The sequence below is a fragment of the Uranotaenia lowii genome, chromosome 3, assembly GCF_029784155.1.
Source record: "Uranotaenia lowii strain MFRU-FL chromosome 3, ASM2978415v1, whole genome shotgun sequence".
NCBI lineage: Eukaryota > Metazoa > Arthropoda > Insecta > Diptera > Culicidae > Uranotaenia > Uranotaenia lowii.
In genome coordinates, this window is record NC_073693.1 from 355,572,446 (window position 1) to 355,599,668 (window position 27,223).

At 35.2% G+C, this 27,223-nt stretch overlaps 2 protein-coding genes across 15 annotated transcripts in view; one reads left to right on the plus strand and one right to left on the minus strand.

Annotated features, from left to right (window-relative positions):
* Positions 1–27,223, minus strand: part of LOC129756308 (V-type proton ATPase subunit e 2-like) — a 404,689-nt gene that overhangs the window by 296,517 nt on the left and 80,949 nt on the right. The gene's annotated exons all lie outside the window — the stretch shown is intronic.
* LOC129756296 (F-BAR domain only protein 2) overlaps positions 1–27,223 on the plus strand; it is a 67,843-nt gene that overhangs the window by 20,962 nt on the left and 19,658 nt on the right. For 7 of the 14 annotated variants that reach the window (XM_055753134.1, XM_055753135.1, XM_055753136.1 and 4 more), the window contains 4 exons: positions 7,109–7,207; positions 7,291–7,387; positions 7,988–8,608; positions 14,108–14,329. In XM_055753134.1, coding sequence (XP_055609109.1) covers positions 7,109–7,207; positions 7,291–7,387; positions 7,988–8,608; positions 14,108–14,329 — 1,039 coding nt within the window. The remainder of the gene's footprint in view (positions 1–7,108; positions 7,208–7,290; positions 7,388–7,987; positions 8,609–14,107; positions 14,330–27,223) is intronic. The other 7 variants (XM_055753129.1, XM_055753130.1, XM_055753132.1 and 4 more) reach the window with 4 other exon arrangements.

The window sequence follows — 27,223 nt, forward strand, 5'->3', positions numbered from 1 at the left end:
TTGAAAAAAAAAAAGATAAAAAATTGAAAATAGAAAAAAATATTAGAACTTTAATTAAGTTAAAAAGGTGCAGAAAAAATACTACCAAAAATATATGCATGTGTAGGTATGTTAGAAAACATAAAAATAAAAATTAAGAACATAAAAATATATGGAATACATACTTCAAATTATTTTTTTTAAATAATTTAAAACACCCAACAAATTTTAGATAACTTGTAATCGCTTTGAGAATTGAAAAATGATTAAAAAAGTTCCAATAAAAAATTAGATGGAAATCAATTAAAAAAAGATAAAAATAATAGGAATGTTTGGCTAACGCTAAATTAACACTGTTATTTTACTTTAGAATCTAATATCGAAAATATAAAAACAAAAATAAATTATATGAAAAAATTGAAAAAAATATAATAAAATTAAAAAAAATTAATTATATAATACAACAGTTATGAAAAATAACGAATATTAAAAATTTACCAAAAAAAATTATAGTGAAAATTTATCTATATATATAAAAATGAATTTCTGTCTGTCTGTCTGTCTGTTCCCTATACACTCGGAAACTACTGAACCGATTTGCATGAAACTTGGCAGGAGGAGTCTTTGAGGGCCGGGGAAGGTTCCTATAATAGTTTGAGCCCCTCCCACTCTCTGAAAGTGGAGAGGGGGCCTCTTTAACAAAAGAAACATGTTTAAACAACTCGAGAGCCGATCATGCAAATGGATGCAAATTTGGTATGGGAGTCTATTTGGTTACGAGAAATTTTCCTGAAATCAGGGTTGCTAGCGAACCGGGAATACCGGAAAAAACTTTGGAATTACATCGCGTCACCGGGAAACCGGGAAAAACCGGGAATTTTCGCACCTCACCGGGAAAATTGTCACGTTTTAACATTGTTCACCGAATTTCAAGAATAATTTTATGTTAATTTCTAAATGTAAGAATAATTTTCGACAGTTGCGTTCAAAAAAGAACGAAAACACTTGAAGCAGCGCACTCGCTTACAACTTTGATCAGCTGTCATTTTTGTTTGGGTTGATATTTATTTATGAAATTTTCACAAAATCTAGTTCAGCTATCCGGCTAATATTCCACAAAATTAGCAGACTGTACTAAGACTGTGAAAAAAGATACAGCTATTCTCATGAAAAAGGAAAATTTGAGATTGCTTCCCAAAACTCGTTGTGTTTTTAACAATATTGAAAATCCTTAAAATTTGACCAAAAGATATAAAAATGTTTGATCTAGTACTTGGCCGAATTACATCAAAATCGATTAAAGCAATCAAAAATGGGACCGGTTTGAAAATGAGGTTCATTTTTATTCACCAGGCAGTTTCAATCTTTTTTCTCGCCGCGACTATTACGGCTTCTCCTTCTACTAACGTAGATTAGTAAAGTGATACATTCGACAATATGAAACTTTATAAGTAAAATGCCTTAATAAACAAATCTATGATTAAAAAAAATCTTTTTTGGACGGATGTTTGTGTGGAAGATATTGTAGTAATTTTTTGAATGGATTTTTCTAAATCAAAAATTTTTAACATTTCTAGATCAAACATTTTTACATCGTTTGGTCAAATTTCAAGTATTTTCAATGAAAATTGTCTTTTTTACTAGTAGAGCTGTATCTTTTTTTAAAGTCTTAGTACAGTCTTCAAAATTTATGGACTGTTTGTTGGATAGTTGAACTAAATTTTGAAAAAAATTTCATGAAAAATATCAACCCAAACAGAAATTGCGGCTGGTCCAGTTTGGATACGAGTGCGCTGCTACAAGCGATTTAAACGCAATTGTAGATTTACCTCATAAACGCTTATTTTCGATCATTAGTTTACAAACGTTTATTCAACGTTTCCCGCGGTGGATTTCTTTGCGGGCCTTTATGCGTTACCTAAAAATATTTCATGTAATCTAGATTTTGACGTCAAATGATTCAGTGTTCCATTTACATTTTTCACAAAATCATTTTATGTATAAAGCAAAGTAGCGTGAGACGTTTTTAAGCAGAGTTACATTTTTCTGACGAAAGGAATCTCTTTTTTACCAGAGAAAGATATTGTTTTTTATCGTTTTTGTTGTTGTGTATACAGTTTGAATTGGTCTGAGGAACGAAGCCTTATATCGCAAGAGTTTTGTTTTTCATTCTTCCTAAGTTAAACTTTTGTCCTATGTAAAAATTGTGTCCGAAACAAGCTTCTGCCGAAATCAAAAGTCTTTACGTTGATACAAAATAATATATTACATTCTGTTTCTCCATGAATTTTTACTTCAAATAACTAAGGCATTACTAAAGTTATGCATTGTTTTGTAGAAAAACAACATTTTTTTTCTAAAACATGTCTTTGAATTTGTACAAAAAATATAACTGCACTTACATAATAGCTAAATATTCTCCTGCATTCTGATGATTTGAAGTTTTGTAAGACAAATCTATATTCAAGTTGCAAGCTGATTTGATATAATGTTTCGATGTATTTTCTTCATATTTCTTTACAAACTATACCAATTTTTCTACAAATCTAATTCTACAAACTGAAATTTCCACAGTGGCTCAAAAAACCACATTATTAACCGGACTTGCTTTTTGCAAAATTGTTGAAGTTGTGGAGGAGAAGAGTTAATAGATGCCAATATCGTTGGATTTGTTCCAAAAGATTATGAAAACTCGTCAATTTGATACGAAAAAACTAAATGTTAAAATACGTTGAAGAATTTTTCATGATATTTTACCGTTTAACCCTCATCCGCATTAGATTTCATTACCCTAATCAGCACTAGGAGTGTCAATTTGACACTACAAGCTTAAATCGTTATAACTTTTGGCGTGTTCAACCGATTTAAACAAAACTTATATCAATAGAAACCTTGTAATGTCAGTAAAATATGTTTAGAACATTATTTTTAGCTAAAGCTTCTAGTTTTCTCGTTATTCAGCATGAAAGAAAAAAAATCCGAAAAAACATGCCTCAGGAGAACTGCTGTAGTTTATATATTACACGTCCAAAAAAATATTTGCCTTATGCATATGAAAGCTGAAGTTAATGCCTACATCATGAAGACAAGAAATATTTTTTTAAATTTTTTTTAATGAAATGGTCACAAAAAGTTCAAAAAAGTGGTCTAAAAAACCTACTTTTCATTCGATTGCTAGTAAATACTGTTTGAGCGATGGTAGAGTTTTGAAAAAATATGACTACAAAATCTATTGAAATTCCAACATTTTGCTGTCTTTAGATTTTTGATGCAACAAAAATTGAATTTACTGGAATTTTTCAAAGTTCACTACTTTGCGCAATTTTTTTACAAATTGAAATTTCATCTGTTTTTGTGGTCCACCGTCAGGTTGTACCCGGATTTTCAGTGCTTTTACTTTGTTTGGACCAATCAAAAGTATATTCATTGGAAAGCAAATTTAATCTACATTCTAGTGAGGTGCAACAAATTTCGCTGTGAGATTTCACAAAAATATGAAAATTATAAACGTAAAATCATTCCTGAATTTCTAGAACTACAAGCAGCGGTCCAGCAAAACGTGTTTGTTTGCTCTCCGAGTAGGTACGGTGGGTGGTTATTCGGGCAGAGAGCGAAGCCGACAGACCAAGAAATGCACGACACGCATCGTTTTTTCGTCTGTCGGCTTCGCTCTCTGCCCGAATAACCACCCACCGTACCTACTCGGAGAGCAAACAAACACGTTTTGCTGGACCGCTGCTTGTAGTTCTAGAAATTCAGGAATGATTTTACGTTTATAATTTTCATATTTTCGTGAAATCTCACAGCGTGATTTGTTGCACCTCACTAGAATGTAGATTAAATTTGCTTTCCAATGAATATACTTTTGATTGGTCCAAACAAAGTGAAAGCACTGAAAATCCGGGTACAACCTGACGGTGGACCACAAAAACAGATGAAATTTCAATTTGTAAAAAAATTGCGCAAAGTAGTGAACTTTGAAAAATTCCAGTAAATTCAATTTTTGTTGCATCAAAAACCTAAAGACAGCAAAATGTTGGAATTCCAATAGATTTTGTAGTCATATTTTTTCAAAACTCTACCATCACTCCAACAGTATTTACTAGCAATCGAATGAAAAGTAGGTTTTTTGGACCACTTTTTTGAACTTTTTGTGACCATTTCATTAAAAAAAATTTAAAAAAATATTTCTTGTCTTCATGATGTAGGCATTAACTTCAGCTTTCATATGCAAAAGGCAAATATTTTTTTGGACGTGTAATATATGAACTACAGCAGATTTCCTGAGGCATGTTTTTTCGGATTTTTTTTCTTTCATGCTGAATAACGAGAAAACTATTAACTTTAGCTGTATATAATGTTCTAAACATATTTTACTGACATTACAAGGTTTCTACTGATATATGTTTTATATGAAGTTCATAATAATTCAAACGACTTAAATAGATTTTACTTTTGGAGTGTCAAAATGACACTCTAAGTCGGAAAAGGGAGTTTTTTTGTCCAGGCTTCCAAGGTTCGTCCATAAATAAAGTAAAGATGCAATATTGAAGAACTTTTGAATTCATTTAGGGTCCCCGAAGAAATTTTTGTATTTTGAAGCTTCTGAAAAAAGTTACAATCCTTCAAACTTGCAATAGTGTCAAAATGACACTCTAATGCAGATGAGGGTTAAGAAGTTTTGGGAAACAATAATTTTAAATTTTAAGGTTTTAAATTGTTTTTTTAATCACCATGATTTTATATTCAAAACAAGTATAACAGCTACCGGGAAAAAACCGGGGAAAAACCGGGAAAAACTTTGGAATTTCAAAACGAAAAATCGCTAGCAACCCTGTGAAATGGTTTGGTGCCCCTCCCGTCTTCCAATTGGAAAAAAAGGAAGCGGGGAGGAGGGCTTCCATACAATTTTTCGCACAATTCGAAAAATTATCATGCAAACGGAAACAAATTTGGCATGCGAAGTTATATGGTGTGGAGATAGAAAAGGGGGAGGGGTCTCCCATACAAATTTTCGCACATTTCGAGAACTAATCAAGGGAATGGAGCCAAATGTGACATATGGGTGGTTATTTGGGTACGAGAAATGTTTGTGTGATCATTTGTGACTTCACCCTCTTCGATTGGGAAGATACAAAGGGGATGGGAGGAGGTCTTCCATACAATTTAATGCTTTATTCGATAACTAATCATGCCAATGAATCCAAATTTCACATAGGAAGGTATAAGGTTACGAGACAAGTTTCTACGATGTTTGAGACCCTCTGTTCTTCTATTAGGGGGATAAGAAAGGGGGAGGAGGAGGGGTCTCGAAAACAGTTTTATGTATTACTCGAGAATTATTCGAACAAAAAAGAAACAAATTTGTCATGGGAGTATATTCGAATACGAGTAATGTTTTTTTTATGTTTCGAGACACCTTCCTCTCTCCAACGGGAAGAGGGGAAGAAGGAGGGAGATTCTCATCACTCGAGAACTTATTATTCAAATTTAACAGCAGAGAATGTTTGAGTGGAATTTTGTTTCTTTTATTGTTTAAGGCTTTCTCCTCCTGTTACTGATTCGATAGGAAGGGGGAAGGGGAGCAAACAATTTTTATTTACAAGCTTATAAAATAAATTTAACCTAATTTTACAGAAGAGAGTCAATGGGTACGAGAAATCTTTCTATGTTTATTAAAAAACGCCTCACCTTTCAAAAAAGGAGTTCCGCACAATTTTTTGTATAACTTGCAAGAAAAAGTATTCGAGTACGATAAATGTTTCTATTTTTTTTAAAGGAGAAATTCCATACAGTACAGAACCAGGAATGAAGGTTCGTATCGCATAGTTTTGAAAACATTAGAACTTTAAATCCATTTTTTATAACAGAGCTTTTTTTATTCAAGACCTCTCAAGACCTTCTCAAGTTGCTAGAATTTTTTCAGCACGTACTCGGACCGTACAAACCCATCTAAAAACCTAGGACAAACATATTATCTAAAAACTTAGCAAAAACCGGGCATTTGTTTTCAAAATTTTCAACCAAAATCCGTGCAATATCCGAATAAATGTAGTCAAAACTCCTGAATCTCTCAACAAAAATCAAGAAAAAAAATTTGAAGAAATAAGTTTTTGATCACAATTAATCAGCAGATTTTTAATCGTATTTCAGGCTTCCGAAAAACCATTTATGATTATTTTTATGAAACTTGCTCAAACAATTTCGTTTTGGGCGCATAAATAAAAATTAGGTACAACCTAATTTCTATTTGAAATCCGAGTAGTTTCTAATTTCTATAATACATTCAAACTCCTCCAAATTAAGAAAGGGGGAGAGGGGGGGGGGGGGTCTTCCCATACAAATTTCTTAAAAATATACAATTTGAACAATTATGGGAAACTACTGAACGGACTGAACCAATCAACGTAAAATTTGGTGTGTATCCGTTTTTAAGACAGGGAATGGTTTCAAAAATACTTTCAAACCCCTCGGAATCCGAAAAAGAGTTGCCATACAAAATTAACAAACATATGATGAAATTCTCGATGGATGTTTTTTTTTAATTGATAAACAATTAAAGTTACGTTTAGACTCAAGACAATCTTGAATCTCAGGTTCAATGAAAAAAAGTTCGCTTTTTAATAATGTTGACATTTAATTTGAATTTATATTAATTAAAATAATTTTAACAAACTTAAATTGTTCCATGGAAGGGGTAGCAAAGCACACCGGGACAGCTAGCAAATAAGTAAAAAATAATAAAACAGTAATTTAAAAAAAATACAAAAATAAAAAATTGACAAAAAAAAAATTTAAGTGAAAGTTTAAAAACGAAATAAAAAAAAACAATTTAGAAAAATGGTTTTCCGCATATCAAAGCAAACGGCTCTGGTACCTCAATAGAAACAAACGAGCTCAATTGTAGGGCAATTGTTTTGTTTCGATTACCGGTATGCCAGGCACTACCGATTGATTTTCAAGCGAAGGGAAAGGGAGAAAGAATTTGACTTCACAATTCCAGCAGCGGTGGCATATGTACGTGATGGAATCTCAGTAATTGATGAAGCCGGTCATTCAGCTTGACCTTAGCTATTTTGGCTTTTGTTGATAGAGTTAAAATTAATTCTTTTTTTTTTCTTCTCATCAGCGGTTCCAAGACTTGGAGGAAGGTCATCTCAAACAGATGAAGGAATTTCTCACATCCTACATGGAAATCGTTCAGAACAACTTTGATCTAGTGGGACAGGTGAGTGTTGATTAGATTGCGGATCACTCAGAATTATAATTCTTTTTTAATCAACCTTCCTATCCGGTTGTCGAAAATTAAAGGTCCACTCGGATCTGAAACGTCAGTGCCTGGAGCTAACGGTGGATAAGCTACTGGAGCAGTTTGTCCTAAACAAATACACCGGACTGGAGAAGCCAGGTAAGTAGAACGAACCCTCAAGGAGGCCATCCCACCTCAAAATCCTTTCGCTCAACCCCTCGGTCTGCTCCATTTCATCTTCCACTTGGCGACGACCATGGTTTCTGGATCTCGGAATGGAGCGACCGGGTTGTTTGGCTTCTCTCTCATTGCAAAAAGCTTTCGAACTTATCGAGCTGCAGCAGCTGAGCGAAATGTGTTTTGTTACTCGTGTGAAAAGTGAATGATTTTTCTGTTTCGGTTTTGTTTTACATCATGTTGATTTGTATGTTTGAGTATTTATTAATTTCAGAAGTTTGTTTCTTTGTTGTTTTTCTTTTAATTGATTATCTCTCTCATATTGATGAAAGTCATTGCTTTCTTGATTTGCTATGATCGATACTTTGCACAATGTAAATTAAGCTTAACGATAAAACAGGTAGTGTTTAGGTATGCTTATCGATCATATGGATTCATCACGAAACTTTTTGTTTTTGGTTTCAAAAGAAATGTAAGCAATGCAGACTTTTTGTTTAACTTGCATGAAAATAGAGCGCGATTGGTTGTTTGTGTTATGTTTTCGGTTTTGATTTTCCTTTCTTCCCATTCATGCAAACGCAGAATTTATAGAACTAGAGTTGGTGGATTTGTCCGGCGGTGGTTCTCATCAGGTAACCAACAATCAGATGCTGGTAAACACATCGATCCCGAATTCCGCGTCGGGAGGAACCGGATCGATCATGGATTCACCGGCCCTATCAACGACCAGTTCATCGCAACCGGTCCCCATAGTGAAGAAGGAAAGTAATCTCAGAAGTTGGTTCACATCAAGCTCGAGCGCTGCGGTGCCAACAAATTCACCGGTAAACCTATCGACGTCTCCTCCCATTTCGTCGGGCGGAAGAGCAGAAGGAGGTGGGCGTGGAAGCATTCTAGATGTCCTCGGAGGCGGCAACTCGGAACGGCCTCTGTCTCCCATATCAATGTCGGCAACCGGACCGGGAGATTCACCCGTCTCCAGTTCGGCACAAAGTACGACCAAAACAAGTAAAACCTTTTACGGAGACTTTCTAAACAAGCCTAATCACAACCAACAACAACAACCACCACAAAACAAGCAACAGCCGCAAATGAAACAGGAACAAGATTCGCAACAACAACAACATCAACAACAACCGCAACAAACAAAATCTTCCCGCCGCACAACCTCCCTTTTAAATCTCTTCATGTCTAACTCCCAGGGTAATTTTTTGAAACTATTGTTTTATTTTCTCTGTTCTACAATTTCTTCTCTACACCGACACACACTTCATGTTTTGAAAAAAAAAAACTTATTTCCGCGCTAATTTCGAATCATTCCTTCGTTTCTTCTTGGTTTACTTCCATCTGTACTCTTCTTATAAGTAACTACACTATAGTATGTTGAATCATCTGTTATTTTCCCCTTTCATTGCTTCTGAAGCTATGTCCTAGTTCTGTTACTGGCACTCTTTAACGAAAAGCAAAATTTGTACGTCACACACTTCCATTTCCACTTTTTTTTTGGAAATTTCTACACCAAACTAACTAACCGAACCACTTCAGAGACATGACAACAAAACACACACACACAGCACACCACAAATAACTCTTCTCAGGTACCTACTATTTTAACAATCGTGGCTCGCCGTTCGGCTGTCTTTTAAAATGAATTTTTATTTTAAGTAAGATGTACTTTACCATCAGTAGGTTGCTTCCGATCATCAATTTCCGTTTCATTTATTTAGGAGGGTTTACAATTTTAAGCTTCTTTTTCACGGGTTTTCCATCATTTGAATTAGGAAATTTAAAAAAATATTTTGGGCCAAAATGCGAGAAAAAGGTGAAATTGATGGAATTTTCAGTATAACTAGTTTGTTATTTAATGTTTAAAAATTTAGTGATGATCTATCTAGTCGTTCACTCGTGACCAATTTCCGATTTCTGGGCATACATTGAAATATTTTCTATTTTATGAAGCCTTTTCTTCAACATCGTCCAGACTTCACTTCTTCGGTCCAGAACAAAACTTCATTCGACTCCTTCAAAGGTTTCGCGTAATGGCACGATTCTAGTGTAAGCCGGAACAGAATTCCAAACCTTTGGAAGGAAACTGGTTCTTCTTTTTTCATATACAGTACGCGGTTGTATACTTTTTACCGTAATTCCATTTACCGGAAAACCATTTCGGAATTAACCATTTACAAAAAATTAAACCCCAGAATGAACCAATTCCCAGAAAAATTTCTCCCAGTACCCCATGTAGGTACCGTAAAACGGGGTAAGATTGATTAACTTTTTCAATATTTTTCGATTATTTTTTCTGTTAAGGGGGATTCGGCATGTTTCATATTTTTAAAACCAGTATTTGACACCTTAAACATAAAACATGGTTGCAGAAATTTGTAAGACTATTTTAAATTTGATTTAAAAATCGAGTTCATCTTTGTTTAGAATTTGATGCTTTGGGATAACATTGATCAGTCTCTATTTGTCTGTTTAACTGTTTTAACGAGTTTTCTTGATCATAAAGGATACAAAAAACCTTTATAATATTTAAAAATGTTAGTTTATCAATAGCTAAGGCAGTTTGGAACAAACTCAAATGATATAAAATTAATCATGAAATTCTACAAAATTGAACACAAAACTTTCGGTGGCTTAAAGATACTAAATTTGTAACTTTTGGCCCAGTGAATTTTGAGATATACAATGCTTACCTTAAATTACTACAAAAACTACACCAAAATTATATATTTACTAAGGAAAAAAAGTAACTCTCGCATAAATCAACCTGCTCCTCCGTCCCTGAAGTTTGTACCCGTTACAGTCCCTGGAGTGTCAATTTAACACTCCTGACTAAAACCAATATATCTCTCTTGTTATCAATTTTTACAAAATTTAGAAACCTCGTGATGTAACTCAAATATTTTCTGAGACAATATTCAGCTACAACACAGGTAGCTGTTTTCGAACCTTTTTTCAATTTGCAATTTTTCAGATTTTCAAGACTTAAATTCAACTTTCCACTGGATTTTGAATATATTAATTCAAAATTTCATAATAAATTTATTTTCACCAGAAAGCCAATTTCACACCGATTGTAGTGGTGTAATTACATTAGCGCTGTGATACTTTATAAAAATACCCAGTAAACATTTTTGTAGCCTTATTTCTATGTTGTTTAAATATACGTTCCATATACATTATAGAATGATCGTATGAAAGTTGAAAAAAACAGCATTTACTTACAAAAGTGGAGGCATAAGTTTCATTTCTTTCTAAAGCGACGAAAACTACACCAATCGGGCCTTATCCGACATCCCAGAGATGAATCATCCCAGAGGATGAAAATCCCGTACAAAAAAAGTACCTATCGGAAGAATGCAAGAGAGCGAGAGATTTTGTTCTTATAGCCTTCAAATCGTTGCCAGAGACAATATTTTACAGTTCTCTCATGGTCGCTGTTACTCAATTTCCATCTAATTTTTAGTCATCTGCATGCACTGCTGGTTGCAAAGAGAACATGACATTGATTTTCTCACTTGAAGCCCGTGCGGGAGCAAAATCATTTAAAAATTTACAAACCTGGCGGACTTTCTATCATGTCCAATTTAAACTGACTTCAGATAACATTTTATACGATCATTATACTATGCAGTTGGAATTGCGATTTGCAACACCATTATAAACGACTTAATTTATCGTTTCTGATATGATTTCATGTTTGCTGGGTATCATATGCAACGTTTAGCTTCTAACTCCAGTTTTCTTGGACACTAAGGCTGATGTCATGCTGAAGCAACTAGCAACGCAATGCGTTGACGCGTTCCAATAAGAAAGCGTTGCATCGCATTGGGATGTCATGCTGGCGCGACATGTCGCTTTGAAATTCCCTACAAATCATCACTTCTTTACATCTGATAATGCTTTGAATCGTCTCCTTTCTTTCGGGAACCGTCAAAAACTTATCAGATCATGCTCGGATTGCAAGAATGCCGAAATTTGAACCGACAAAATTCCTTGTTTTTTTGCGGGAACCAAGAATTTATGAAAATTTTCTTGTCGATTCAGATATTATTTAGTTTATTATCACAAATTTGGACGGATCTTCGAATTATTGTGGTTAAAACCCAAAAACTGTTTAAAACGAGAAAAAACAATATTCCAATTGGATTTCCTACTTGTCGCGCTACAAAACACCCTGGCATCAGCTTTGTCGCGCTTTCCAGCGCTTCTCAGCATGACAGGTCTGCGCTTTTTCCATGGAGATCAAATGAGAGCTGGTTTGTCGTGTGAACGCGTTGCGTTGCTAGTTGCTTCAGCATGACATCAGCCTGAGTTGATTTGAGGTCATTTCTGAATTTCTCAAACCCTGGGGTCTGATTCGAAAAAAGAAAATAAAACAAGATTCCTATTGGATTTCCTACTTGTCGCGCTACAAAACACCCTGGCATCAGGTTTGTCGCGCTTTCCAATGCGCTCAGCATGACAGGTCTGCGCTTTTTCCATGGAGATCAAATGAGAGCTGGTTTGTCGTGTGAGCGCGTTGCGTTGCTAGTTGCTTCAGCATGACATCAGCCTAAGTTAAATTTTTCTTGAGCATTCCGTAGCAGTCCGCAGTTTTTTTTCGAAGCATGTTTTTCGGATTTTTTTTTCTAAGATTTTGAATAATGGAAAACTGAAGTGTTGTAAGTGAAAAATATTTTTCAGCTACATTACGAGATTTCTAAAACTGTTGAAATCGGTTGAAAAACAAGGGAGATATAGTGGTTTTAAACGAAGTGTGTCAAATTGACACTCAAAATCTGATTAGGGTGTTTTTTTCTGGGCTTTTAGGGTGCGTCCATAAAAAAAGTAGTGATGCAATACTAAAGATTTCAAGAGTTCATTGAGGGTTCCCGAAGAAATTGTATTATTTGGATGCACCCGAATAAAGTTAAAAGCCACCAATCTTCCAATTGTGTCATTGACACTCAAGAGTGGTTTAGGGTTAAAGAAACTACGGTAAATGGTAGCTCCGGTAAATGGTTTTCCGGTAAGTGGTTGTCCGGTAAATGGAATTCCGGTTAAAAATATACACTCAAAGTACGTATTCGCTATTAAAATTTCCAAATCCCTGTATCTGTTTGCACACAAGGCATATCAACAAAAACTCTTCTGACGGGTTTTTTGTTGCCTTATCATCATAAAATAGATAAACAAATTTTCGATCGAAAAAGGTACCTATTTAGTTTTCAAGCACCCCGCAAAAATGTTTAGCTAGCGTTTTTGCCCCTCTTTTCTTCGAATTAATACAACTTCTTCAATACGTAACTTTTTTCTCTCACAGTCATTTTCTTGACCTCATAGTTACTTTTTCTTGTCTCGTAAAGATCATTCGAACCGTATATTGCTCATCCGTGTACATCCGAAAACCAAATCGCCCATTCTCCTTTATCCAGCTGTTCGTGAAAAACGTAGGGAAAATCGGGTGAAAAGAAGCTTTCAGAGAAATCTGATCTAAAATCGGATTAGTTCATTCGATTCCGCGAAATTTTTAACATAAGAAATGATAGTTTGTAAGAATCTATAACTCGCGAGGTGTCAGAAAACGAAATAGGTACATTTTTTGATCGACAATTCCCAGTGTGCATCGGCTTGAATAAGCTTGAATAAAGGCTTGAATATAGGCTTGAATTAACGAAAATAATCGTCAGCCTCAAAGAGTGCTTAAAAGCATCAATAGAAAGGCTCCGTAATAATTTTTCTGTAAAACGAGTAAACATTCTAGAAGGTGTTCCAAAGCTCCATAATTTAATCAGAACACTCTCCGGGTAAAGCCGTGTGAATTCCGAGTATGTATTGTTAAAAAAACCCTTATACTTAATCAAATTTTGTTAGGATAAAATTAATAAATCGGGCGATCTGGAATACATGCTCTATCACCAGCTTGTTTTTTTTTTTCTTAATTAAGAGTTTGCTGCATCAATTTTTTGTTAAAGCTTTTGGTTTTGCAATATTAACCAACAATTCTTATTTTTTTTGTCGAATAAATGTGAGGAGCTGAATCCTTTTGTTTATCTTATTTTTGGCGTGTGAATTTCACTGCATGAAATGAGATTCGGAATCGTAATACTTTACAGACTTTAACCGAAGCTTCTTATTTCTGCTGTGTACAGCATAAAAAAAGCGGAAATCTGATATCAAGATTTAAAAACACTTCTTAAAAAAAAAACTACTGTTAATGCTAGTGCTAATACAGCCACAAATAATGCTCAAAAATGGTCAAAAACAACCCAAAAACAGACTGCTAAAATTTTTCGCATTTTTTACGGGTCATACTGTAAGTAGTAGACTCCTACCAGGAGTCATTTTGTTGTCTTGTGATTTTCAACAAAATTTGAAAAGCTTGATAGTTGCTTATTACTTTTTCGACGATTTTCATCACAAACATTATGGCGAAAAATAGAGACACAAAATAAGACAGACTCTTAAAAATTAAAACTTTTCCGTGTGTGTTGTCTCTCGAAGAGTTGTCTAACCGTAGCAAAATACTATTTTTAACAATCTTCTCAAATCTTTTCAATCTAATTTCAAATCTTTCACTCGAATGTTATTGAAATGTCAGCCTTTATATTCATTGCTCAACTTTCTCTTTTTGATTTTTTTTTTTGAAAAAAAAACACGACACCCAAACTCTTATTCCAACTCGACCACATTGAAACCGTGTTAACAAAAAAGGAAGTCGCGAAAGTCGCGATTCGACCACCAGTGGCGGTGCCGATTCCGTGTCCGGTATCCGTATTGGGGCGGCCCTGTCCGTTCCCACAAGTCCGAACGACGGCAACAAAACGACGACGAACAACAGCGGCGGCGATGTCGTCACCGGAAACGGAAACAGCAACAACAATGGTGTGGCCAGTTCCTTCATTGGCCGGAACCCTCTGCTCCGGGGATCGAAATGTAATTGCAGTGTTGATTTGGTTTTTACCCCTGCCTTCTTAACTCTACTAGTTCTGAGGAATATAGAATCTTTTGCGTCTCGTTATTTCCGAATAATTTATTCTTTTAAAAAAACGAACCTCATCAAGGTTTTTTTTCCTATGAAGATGTTTCCCAAGAATTATCTTCCCTTCGATAACTGTGTCTCTCAGTAGTTTGGTTTGATTTTTATTTCTTGGTTTCTTTGGACTAAACAATTCTTTTTTAGTAAATGCTGAAATTTTCCATTGGTGAAGTGAATTTTCCGCCCTCCCTACACAACCACATTGTTCCGGTGTTAGTTTGCCCACGGTTTTCTTCTTCCTATTGTGTACCCACCCACCTAATAATAACTTACATTTTGACATACACTGAAACATAAAACGAATACATCAAAACACTCAAAACGCTACACACTCACTGGCTTAGCAAACAATAAAAAATGTGTGCAGAATTTTCAAAACAACATACCAAAAAAAAAAGAGTTGATGCCGCCAACAACGATGGGGACATTGGTTTACCGCAGAGTGTGTGTGTGTGTTTTTATCCTTTTTGTGATGTGTGAAGGCGTATTGTTACGTTTAGTATTTTTTGTTTTAAGTCTAATAGTTTCTGACACTTAGGTAAACAGTAGTGCTTATAAAGATTTTGTTGGTTTTTATACGCCTGAAAAACGACGAGTTCTGAGCGTCAGCTCATAGTAGTTTGAATTTTGAGTTTTTCGAAAAGCTCTGTTGAAGAACTGTTGAAGAAATACTTAGCCTCTTTACAAAACAATTGTTTGTTATCTAGAACTAGTCTGGATTTAAATGCTATTGTTTTAAGGGGGCCAGGTTGGTCTAAATGGCATGACACAATTGAAGTGCGACGAGTAGCCATTAGACTAGTTCAAATTAGACTAAAAGATGTATCGGTTCCTTTTCCGTATATGGGTCAATAATAACAGTGCAAATTTTAGTGGCTCTCGGATTTGATATAGGCTGTAGCGTAAAATTTAAAGTTTGTATGAGAATCAGTATAGAAAAGTGACTTTTTTGTTTAAAAAATCGAGAATCCTTTGAGAGAGAAATTCACTGCGACCATTTAGTCGATTTATTGTGGTATTACCCTGCGTTACTATTTTTACTTTGGTATGCTACTTGACAAACCTGCACTGGTTGAAGTTGCAATTGTTTACCGGTAGCACTACGAGCACACACATATCTAGGTAGGACGTCTAAGTGCAATCTATGTTTCCTTTAAAAGATCTATCCACATGCATGTGCTGCATCATTGAGGCGTATAAATACAAGGTATACCCGGCTAGCATTTCACTAATGATAAAACCGCCAACCTTCATCATACTTTTATGTGTGCCAGGTTATTTCACGACCGGGATTCGATCTAATGACCGTTGGTTTAGAGTATGTTATACTGTAGGCCACGATCTGCCACGATGAACCCTTACCATTGATTAAAACCAATTTCTTGAAGCTACACCTAAAATTCAACCATTATGCCAGACACGAGTAGTCAATATCATACCGTATTTGGCATAAGAAAAGAACGCAAGCGGGGATGATTCAATTTGCGTTTTAATGTCTCTCCCTTTCCCATCACAAGACTGCCGTATTACACCATGAGAATTTCAAATTTTGATAGTATTGTAGGACAATTTATGTTCAAAAGTATGGAATTGTTTGGAAGAAATGTAAAAATTCTGGAAGTCTGGAAAATTGTCTGACACAAGTCCAAAAAGTCTGGAAGATCCAGACAAAATTTGCCGGCACCGGCGAACAACCATGCTTCAAAAGACAAAGAACCCTACCTTGAAAGGAGACCAAACACCAGGAAGCAGCCGTTGTGCGTGTTTTGGTGATTGCTCGGTGGCAGAAAGCCTATGACAAATATCCCTCATGCTCCATCCGACTCAGGAAGTACACTGGTTAAGATGGCGGATTGGCAAGACGATATAATGGTGTTGTGAGTTCGATTCTCACTTCCATTCGACACTTTGTTTTTTTTCTATTTTTTTTTGTTTCTGTGATGAATTATCCAATAGGATGAAGACCCCATAAAATGTTTTTCTTGTTTCGCTTGAATGTAGTGGTCGGACATGCATCATTTTGTTGGGTAGCCCGAGTCTTTATATGCCAGTAGTGCTTTTTCAATCATATCATCCTTGGCACAGTACATTTTTTAGCGTATTTAGGCATTAGGCATTGGATTTTTGCAACCTCTACTGTGGGTGTACATTGTGTAGCTTAGAGATTCATACAGCAAATATATCAAAAATTGCATGTCTGATGTCTCTGAAAGGATTTAAACATAAGTTATGACTTATTCATATGCAGTCTTTAAATTTTTTGCTACAGTCCCTGTCAAATCCTACACTCAGAAATGAATTTTTTTTTCATACTTTTTCAAGCTTTACCGTGCCCACTCACTGAATTATTTTTGTGGATATAATAACTAGGATATTCTTGCCGAGAAATATCTCGGTTATTAAAATTTGCGACACCTCGTGGTAGAAATACAAAGTTTCAGCCAGGACTAAGAGCAAACGCTTGAAGCTGAACTAAGTCAAAAACAAGCAAACGAAAATCGTTTTCTTTTCGTTTGGATTTTTCAGTCAATGTGCACCATTGATCATGATCTAATATATAAAGATAAGTTGGGCTATAAATATATGTTTGTATATATATATATGCACCTTATACAAATCCACACCGCTTAACCGATCAGCTTGAAATTTGGTACAGTGATGTAAATGGACATGAGAAAGGTCGAGGTAATAGTTTTGAGCCCCTCCCACCTAAGAAAAGGGACCCTCCCATACAACTTACGTTTTTATTCCCAAGAACCAAAAGTCATGGCACCCATTTTGTCAATCGATATTCGTTTCCTTTGGCGGGATTGTTTTCACCATCACCATGGGCCGGGTATTAGAAACGACCATCGAAAGTTCACAGTTCACGTGCACTGGAAAGCAAATCAATGCTTGCTGAGCAAAAAAAAATTTGAAAGGAGAAATTTTGGCGGGTATTTTTTCCTTCAACTGTTCAAAGCACGTGGTATAGGTGCGAGGCATTTGATTGCAATAATGAGCCTTCATTTAGGATAAAAAAACTACTCGCCTGTTAGAAATATATTGATAAGAACAGTGGTTGAGAATCTACTAGAATATTTAGTGTGTAAAGTATGGATACATTAATTCATGTTCATTGTGAATTGACTTCTTCAGTTGAATAATTATTTGGACTGAAAACTGATGTTCCAGCTTTTAGGAACAAACCATTTTCATATTTTTGGAGCTCTTCATAGGGGAAAAAATTAATAAAACTTATGGTTGTAAGTCCAAGGCTGCGACCTCAACACTTTGATTGTCGTGTAGGAATTTAATTTACAATAGGAATTTGACAATTAAACGTTCATTTTATGCAAAAAGTTAAAACCAAATTCAACGCACGAGACTTTCAGTAATTTAATCTGAAGTTTTAAGTTTTGTACAATTCAATTTCATTTGTCAATTTTTAAATTTAAAGTTAATATTGATCATCGATGTGTTCAATTCTACCATTCAATAATAAGAAAACTTAAAAAGCACATTGAAAACATGCAGAGAAAGTCTTTTATAAGGTTTCTGCGGAAATCTATTTAGAAATTCCAAAGTACACAATAAAACTTAAATAGGTAGGGTAGGGGCACCAACCTCCGTCGTATCCCTCTGATTCGTCTGAATTCATGAATGCATGTTTAAGAGCCGAAAAATCACTTTCCACTTTAATTAGCTACTTCACATGATAAACTTACGCCTGTGAATTTATTTTCTATCACAAATTTGTCACTTTTGAAACTATTTTTTGAGATATTTGATTTTGAAATCGCGAGGTGAAATGAATTATTGGCGCACTCCGCCATATTGAAAGACGAACTTAGTGATCCCTCCAACGTGTTTCTTTGCTTTAACGCTTCCTATCAAAGCCTGTAACGATCAAAATCATAAAATCCAACAGCAAAATTTTTAAATAAAATAAGAAAATTGATCTCAATCTAATCTGATTTATGTAAATTTGTCAATTTTCGATCGAAATCGAACTGCTCGGATCCCATAATTCGTCGTAATTTTGCGACAAGCATAGGAAACCGTTTTGCAATTATTGGAATTAGACCGGTTCATTTTTACTATTTTTTGCTGACCACAGTCGGACTCATAAAGAATGAACATAATTGATTTCCTAGTAATTTTGTTTATTTGACCTCATTCAAGCTGGGAACTTAATACGCCGCGCTGGGATATAAGTGCAAAAAGTCTATTTATATTATTAAATTACTTGAATGTATTCAGCATTGCTTAATGCATGGTTTTAAATGAACAGAGAATTTGATGGCTTTTTAGCTAGGTGGTTGGTGTTTTACAAATAATTTACTACCAGTACTGTGCATAATTTAAAAGACGTTATGGTGCACGCAAGAATATCTCATACTTTACACATATCTAACGTTCAACTCCAGTGACATTTGTTTTTTTTGGTTTTATTATCTGATGACATTAAACATTTTCTTAAGTATTCGAAACATAAGACACATCAATTCTATGAAAATAAGACTTTTTGAACTTCTTTCATTCAAACTGCAATATTTCACATACGACCAAACGCTTTGCTCTACAGAATGGTCACTGAGAGATCCTTGAAAACTAAAACTAAAACCTCTCCAGTTTTTAGAGATTCTTTGAATTGGAATCAATAACTACTCGAGGAAAACATTTGAATTCCTACTCTATTCTACGGGTAGATCCTGAAAAAAGGTCCTTAACATTTCTTTACAAGTTTAATACATTGAATTTTTACAAGATAACACGTGGAAAAGATAAAAAAATGTTATCATTTGATGAAAAAAAGGGTAATTCAATTCAAGCTTCTTAAAAAATGGTGGGTGTAAACAAGGTTGCAGGAATTTTTTTTCCGGACGTATCGGGACCGGACAAATCCAGCCAATTTTATCAAAAAACCTGGCCAATTCCAGCATTTTATTTCAAAATGTTCAAACCGATGTCCGGGCAAACTTGGTCAAAACCGTGGAATTATTCAGTAAAAAAACGAAAAATATACTTGCAATATTTTTTTCAACAAATCACATCAGCAGATTTCAAATTGTATATCAAGCTTCCAAACACGAGTAATGATTATTTCCAAAACTTGCCATTTAAAACTTCTTTCTGAACCTAAAATTGAAAAATTTTAATAGTTATAAAATCTCAGTTTATGTTACGTTTTAAAAATGATGTGAATAAATCAGGGCAAAATCCAGGAAACCGGGCCAGACCGGACTTACCTCAAATATTGATTCAAATGTTCTAGCAAATCCGGATAAATCCGGGCAACCTGGCAACCATAGATTGAAATAATTTTCGTGATAGAATGGGTAAGCATTCAAGGGAAATTATTTCAAATTTCTATTATCAAACTTAAAAACTATTAGTTATTCAATAATATGAAAACGATAAACTTTGCTAATAGTCCTAATTAAAACTTTAAAAAGACTAACCAAACTTACAAAGCTCACATGGCCAAAAATGGTCCAATTTGTTATGATGATGAACAAAAAGTTTAAAAAATTTCAAAAAGTCAAACGACTAATTTCGATTTATATTTTATGTGAGCCCGAGCAAGGCCGGGTTAAAATCAGCTAGTTATGCATAAATCAGAACAGGAATCATCTACTTAATATTTAATTTAAAAATAATATTTGAGAGGATGCAGCAACATGCAGCCAAGCTTCGTGAGCACATATGTCGCAACTGAAAAAATCTAGCACGTGCTCGTATACTGGTTAGCTGGGACTCAAACGCACAAAATCCAAAGCGTTTGTTTAAAACAGAAATATTTCTCGGTTATTGAATTTCATGCATTGGATCATTTCTCGACTAGAAATGATTGTGAATTATTATGTTTTAAAGATTCCAGTTTATTATCGTCAGATAAATAACCACCGAATACCTGAAAACTAATTATTTTTATATTATTTTCATTTTTGAGTGTAGAGTCTAAAGTCATAAAAATTCGTACAGTTGTTATTGGCCCAACAGAAACCCAAAGCGTTTGATAACTTTTTGGTTCAAATTCGACCAGTCCAGTGGTCATATTTAGCGTGTCTTTCGTACATTCATCTTAAATTCATTTGGGCTAACGTCCACTCAGCATGTCGTCAATTTGATCAAACGTTTATCCGATCTTTTGTCTATTCGGCAGAACGTCCATCCCAAAAAATCTTTATAAGGCCTGACTTTCATTAAGACTAACGTCCGTTTGACCTTTGATTCATTCGGACGAACGTCCATTTGTTCGACATGCATTTGAACAAACCAGCCAATCGACCTATCGTCTATTAATCCTACACAGAAAAAAATTTTACGTGTCATTGAAAATGTTTGCCTATAAAACAAAACAACCTGTAATAAAAAAAGACACGTAATTTTAAATTGATTCATCCGAAGAGAATAAAAAATCATTTAAAATTACAGCAAATGTCCTGTAACAAAAAGGAGCATGACATTTACTGTAGTTTTACAGGTCGAACAAAAATTACGTGTCGTTTAATTTCACGTGACCAATAATTTTCAAGTGCTTCTGGCATCACGGATGAGAATCAGAAAGAGAAACGTCAAAAGAAGCGCGCGCGGACGTTTTGTTTTTATTTTGTTTCGTTCTAGTTCTTCGTTTCGTGCTGGGCCGGAGCTATGATAATACGCGGATTTGGGACGCGTGATAACAATGTTGTCATTCCCATAACAGCGGTAAAACATTCCGTGCGTGAAACATCAGCAGATGCAGCGAATTGCGGTCGTCGAAGTTCATCGAGTTCCGACAACTGTAGCCCAGTGGTTCCGTGGCTGCCTTTCTTGTCCCAGGTTCACCAGCAGCAAGTCCAGATGGCCGTCGTCCAGGCGAAACAGATTGCTAAGCGCGAAGAAGTGAATGCGCCGATATGGGGTGAGTTTTTTTCGGTTTGTTTTTGATTTTTTTTTTCCCCGGAAAACTAATTTTGTTCCTCCGTCATAAACAGTTGCAAACAGTAGGAAGCATCCCGGAGACGGTTCGATTCTTGACTGGAAGCCACACGGTACACAAAATCGTAGTCGATCGGAAGGGTTATAACCTGACATACCGCTAGGAGGATTACAATAGTAATAAGCAACATATTAATACAATTTGAAACAAAGATTAGTTTGAGGTAATAGCCAGAAATGAAAAATGCCATAACAGAATAGCATAGGCAGCTTGTGCTGTGTTTAGTTATTAAAGAGGAATCATACAGGTAGAGCTGCTGCTAAAAAGTATAAAAACTTAAACATTTAGGATATTTTTCGCAGTGAAAACAACTTCAATGTAACGAATCGAGATTCGTTACATTGAAATGTTTTGCCATCAAGACCGAAGGAATGTTCAGTTTATATGTCGCATGCTCTTAAAGCAACGTCATTATTTTGAATTTGTTATCCTCTAGCTTTGTTCAAAATTTTGCAGTGGCAGAGCAATCAATAAGAATTAATAAAGGTAAAAAATGTAGATTAAATAAAAGCTAAATACAGTTTCGAATTATGATGAGTTAGATATTTGACTAAATTCGCCCAAAAAAAGCCCATTAAACGAATCTTACCTAGCCATTACACGAATGAACATTTACAGGTCTGTGATTTTAAACCAGCCTGTAAAAAATTCATTCACTTAAAAATAAAAAACACGTATTTTTTTTCGACCTGTAAAATTACGGTAAATGTCCTGCTCCTTTTTGTTACAGGATATTTGCCGTAATTTTACAGCAAATAATTTTTGCTGTGTAACATAAATTTAGCCTATCTTTTATCTATATTCAGGATCCAATCCAATTGATTGAACGTCCATTTGGCCTAACGAATATTTCCCCTGACATCCGTTTATTCAGACTAACGGCTAGTATGCCCAAAATCCATTCGGCCTAATGTCCATCCGACCTGAAGTCTATAACGCCTAGCATCCAATTGGTTTATCGTCCATTCACATTCACGTTCATTAGGCATAACGTTTAATCGGTTTAAAGTGCATTTGGCCTGACGGTTGAGTCGGTACGGCGTTTATTCGGCCCAAGATTCCAATCGGTCTGACATCCATTCGAGCTAACATTTTCATTAGACTTATCATCGCCCATTAAGCCTAACGTTTGTTTGGCATAGCGTCGAATCGGTCGAAAGTCCATTTGGTATAACGTCCTTTCGGCCGAACTTTCTTTTCGCCTTTCAATCTTCGACTAATTTGACACTATTCAGCTTGATAATGCATTTGGCCTTGCGATCTTAAGATTAAATAACATCCTTCTAGAACAATGATTTCAGACGGTTTTCCCTAACTTTTTTTTATTAGCAGGACTATTTACGAAAGAAAGTAGGCACGGATGATTTAATGTTATTAAGTAACTATACCAGCTAGAATTGTGAAAATTATGTTTAATTGTTTGTTGAACTCTGCTATAAGAAATACACGTGAAAAAATGTCGAAAAAGTTAGATTGAAGCTGGCAAAGATGGAGTAATCCCATCGTTAAATTGTGTGAAAATTAATTAAGGTGTATGCAAAAATTTATTTTCTTGAAGATCCATCGAAATCTGGGTGGAAAAAGAGAACAGGAAACCGGAATAAAGAGGAAGCTGCCGATCGCTTCTTAAACTTTAGAAATGGGTGTTTTTCCTACGAAATTACCAAAAAAAGTCCCCTTAGGAACTCAGTAGAGTTGTTAGGAACTCATTTGAGTCGTCTTTGGAACTCTATTGAGTCCTTTTAAGAACTCAGTTGAATCCTCTTAGGAACTCAGTTGAGTCCCCTTAGGAACTCAGTTGAGTCCCCTTAGAAACTCAGTTGAGTCTTTTTAGGAACTCAGTTGAATCCCCTTAGGAATTCAGTTGAGTTCCCTTAGGAACTCAGTTGAGTCCCCTTAGGAACTCAGTTGAGTCCCCTTAGGAACTCAGTTGAGTCGTCTTTAGGAACTCAGTTGAGTCGTCTTTAGGAACTCAGGTGAGTTCCTTTTAGAATTCATTTGAATCTCCTTAGGGACTCAGGTCAGTTACCTTAGGTACTCAGGTCAGTTACCTCAGGTACTCAAATGAGTCCTCTTAAGAACTCAGTGAGTCTTCTTAAAAACTCAGTTGAGTCCCCTTAGGAACTCAGTTGAGTTTTCTCAGGAACTCGGTTTAGTCCCCTTAGGAACTGAGTTAAGCCCCCTTAGGAACTCAGTTGAGTCCTCTTAGGAACTCAGTTAAGTCTCCATAAGAAATCAGTTGAGTCCCCTTAGGAATTCAGTAGAGTCCCTATAGGAACTCAGTTTATCCCTTAGAAACTCAGTTTATCCTTCAGGAACTCAGTTGAGTTCCCTTAGGAACTCAGGATATTCCTGATGACTTACAATGCATTTGATAAAAAAGAAATATAAGTTTGAGTGGGATACAAAATTGAATTTACGGCTTTAGCGTTCCGCACTTTTTACATTGGTCACAATAATTGAAGAGACTTTGACTTACTGGAAAAACTAAAATGACATATTATTTTTGGCTCATTTTTGTTAACTGAGGAATCTCTTATTGCATTTGCTCAATTTGTGGTCTAATCGCTTTAATACTTATACTGTTTTTCGGCTGACCACGGTAAATTAAATATTATCGAAAAATACCAAAGTTTACCAAAATGTCTTAAATTGCGACATATTGAGAGGCACCGGCTTATAACTATATACACCATAGAAAACTCGAAAAAAATTAGTCAAAAACCAACCAAAGTTGTGCAAAATTTAACAATTCTATTTATAAAAAAATCACGAACGCTCTCAAAACAAGGCGTAAGGCTCTGCTGAATTCTCATAATTTGTTGAAATGTACACTTTTTTACGATATTTCAAACAGAGTTTTCGATTTGTTTCAAAAACTTAATTTTTACCATAAAACAGTTATCAAATTTCTTTCGTGAACTGCACACTCCTTCGTATCCATGGCTATGAACCGAAAGAAAGTCCAAAATTATCTTCAACAAGTTCACCTGTACGTATATTTTTCTAGGTAGAAAAAAGAAATTAATAATACAAAGAGGCTTTATTGAAAACCGTTTGAAATATGTGCAACTTGTTGCTTTCGATTCGAGCTACGACAGCAGCGTACTCTCACTATACAATCCCTCCGGCACTATAAATCATACGATTCAGTTCTCTTAATTTCCCACTCCTAATGGTGTACTATTTTGCAAATTTACTCACCAGAATCACATTTTCCCTTTAGCAGCAGCAGCAGCAGCAGCAGCTTTGAAACCATTCCAACTGTCTAGCAAGTGGAACTTTCAGCTTACTGATTTGCATATTTTGCTGTTTAAGCCAGAAGTGTTCTTCTTCCACGCCCGTTCTACCAATGAAATTGTGTCCCGAGAAGGTTGGAAGTGGTATGAAAATCCTTTTCAACATGAACAACCCGCAACAAACACATAGTTCACAGTAAATCTCATCCTTGTGCGGTGCCATATCATGCAATTCCTCTGGGTTTGTGCATTTTTGCTGACCAGACGATTTGGTCGCCACAATTTTCCACAGACCGTGTGCTTTTACCAGCCAGCCCAAACAACAATCCGAACTGCGAGCTCAGTTTCCCTTTCCGGTGCTGTTGTTGTGAAAAAGTCCGAAAACTGTCGATTGCTTTCAAACTCACTTAGCATGTAATGCATCCTCGTTCAATCATATTTTATCCTTCCATCCTATATCTACAAGTGACTTTCCCTGGAGCTAAAATAGCCAAAAATATTCGTCAGCCGGCGGCCGGTGGCAGAAGAAAGTTTTCACTCTCCATTTGCTGCAAACACGGGGGTGGACGTTAATGTTTCCTCTTAACGTCCAAATGCCAAAAACTAAAAGTTTGTCTATCGTTTTCCGAACTTTGTGGAAGTTGTCCCTTCGACGCCTCCGGATCTGCCATTTCGAGAAGGCCCCATGTATTTCCATACTTGTCGTTAATTTGCTTCCCCCGGTAGGTATGCGCTTAATGTAATTTTGAACTTTTCAGGAGCCCTCACAATTTACTTAGGAATAATCTAATAGAGGGCCTTATTATCCGTGTTGGTATCAAGCTTTGAATGAGTGGGACCGGACGTTTTTTGATTTTAGAGGTAATAAGAAATATAGAAATTTGTTCTGACAAACTTTCTTCGAAAATAGAGGTGTTTTCTTTGTGACATCAACAGAATGAAGTGAAATTTGGCACACGAGATATGGTTAGTTTGTTTATAGGGTATCCGATTATGTCTCAGCATGATTTAAAATTAACAGGTTAAATACAATTTAGGAGCAAGTCCGTTTTTTTTTCACTTTTATGTTCTTTCACAGTAAATCAATAAAAAAATAGATTCTAGACAATCATATGCCAGTGATCGAATTTTTGATCGAAGACTGCTCATTAGCTTCAACACTGACTGATTTGCATTTTGACCACTCCTTTCAGTCTTTTGCAAAGTTTTCGATAGAATCTTCAGGCTTCATAAGTTTTCTCAAATACGATTTGGTATGGGTTCAATAAGTGTGAATCCGTCTCGCATTGAAGACAATTTGGTGGATTCATCTTCTCTGATACGATTTGGAATTTGTTGGATTGGTACCAAGCCACCGTGTCCTTTGAGTAGTGAACTGATGGAAAATCAGGCCAAAACATTACTGTGTGATCATTAGGGTGTCCCAAAATTGCATAACTTCTGGGAATCTGGGGGCTCACCCTCCAAATGGTAGATTAGGATGTGCAAAACAAACTTTTGTATGGGGCCGACTAAAAAAATAACGTTTTGAGGTTCCGCAAGCGCGATCTTTAAAAAAAGTCCACTTTCAAAAGATTTGATGATAAATAAATTCTGGGTCCAAAAATTTTCATTGAATTAAATATTTTATTTTTTTTTTCTTGGAAATAGCTTGCTTGTTTTTCATTTTGATAAAAATTTGGTTCATTTTTCATTTTTTACGTATACTATTTAACTCCAACAAAATAAAAAAAAATATAAAATATATAAATTCTATGAAAATTTTTGGACCCAGAATTTATTTAAAATCAAATCTTTTGAAAGTGGACTTTTTTTTAAAGATTGCGCTTGCGGAACCTCTAAACATGATTTTTTTTTAGTCGGCCCCATACAAAAGTTTGTTCTGCACACAGGGTGGATAAAATTCAATGATTTTTTCAAAAAAATCAAAAAAATCGGATTTATTTGATTTAAATCGGATTTTTTTGATTCAAATCAGATGTTTTGATTTAAATAGGGTTTTTCCTATAAATTGCATTTAGGGAAAATATTTTAGCATCCGAAAAATCTTCCATAATGTAATAGAGCGGAATTGTTTAACTTTGCTTTATAAAGTTATAAAGTTTATGAATTAATTTCAGTGAATAATGAGCAGTTCCTTTACTGAATGAAATTATTATCGAAAATCACCTAACACTTCTTATAGACGGACTAGGAGTTGGTATTAAGCAGTCAATCAGCCTTTTTCTTCTCTTGGTCCCTAGAGAAAAAAACATCAAACAAATAGAATAAATTCTAACTCATAACTTTTAAAAAAGTTGAGCGTCGAAATTTCAGCAAAAACATGAAAAATCAGATGATTTTATAACACAGGAGGGGAAAAGAAAATTAACCTGAAAGAAATGAACAAAAATTGTTTTAAGCAGAATTCAGCGGACTTTATCCAAAACCCATACCCCGTTCTACGTGGACAAGCATTTGGCATCCTCGTCAATCACAAATTGCGAAATATTCATGAGGAGCAAGAAAAAAATCATTTCTAAATTCCCGAGAGGATGAATAAGCCTTCGATGCTTAAAAACGTTAAAAAAAACCTTTCCATATTT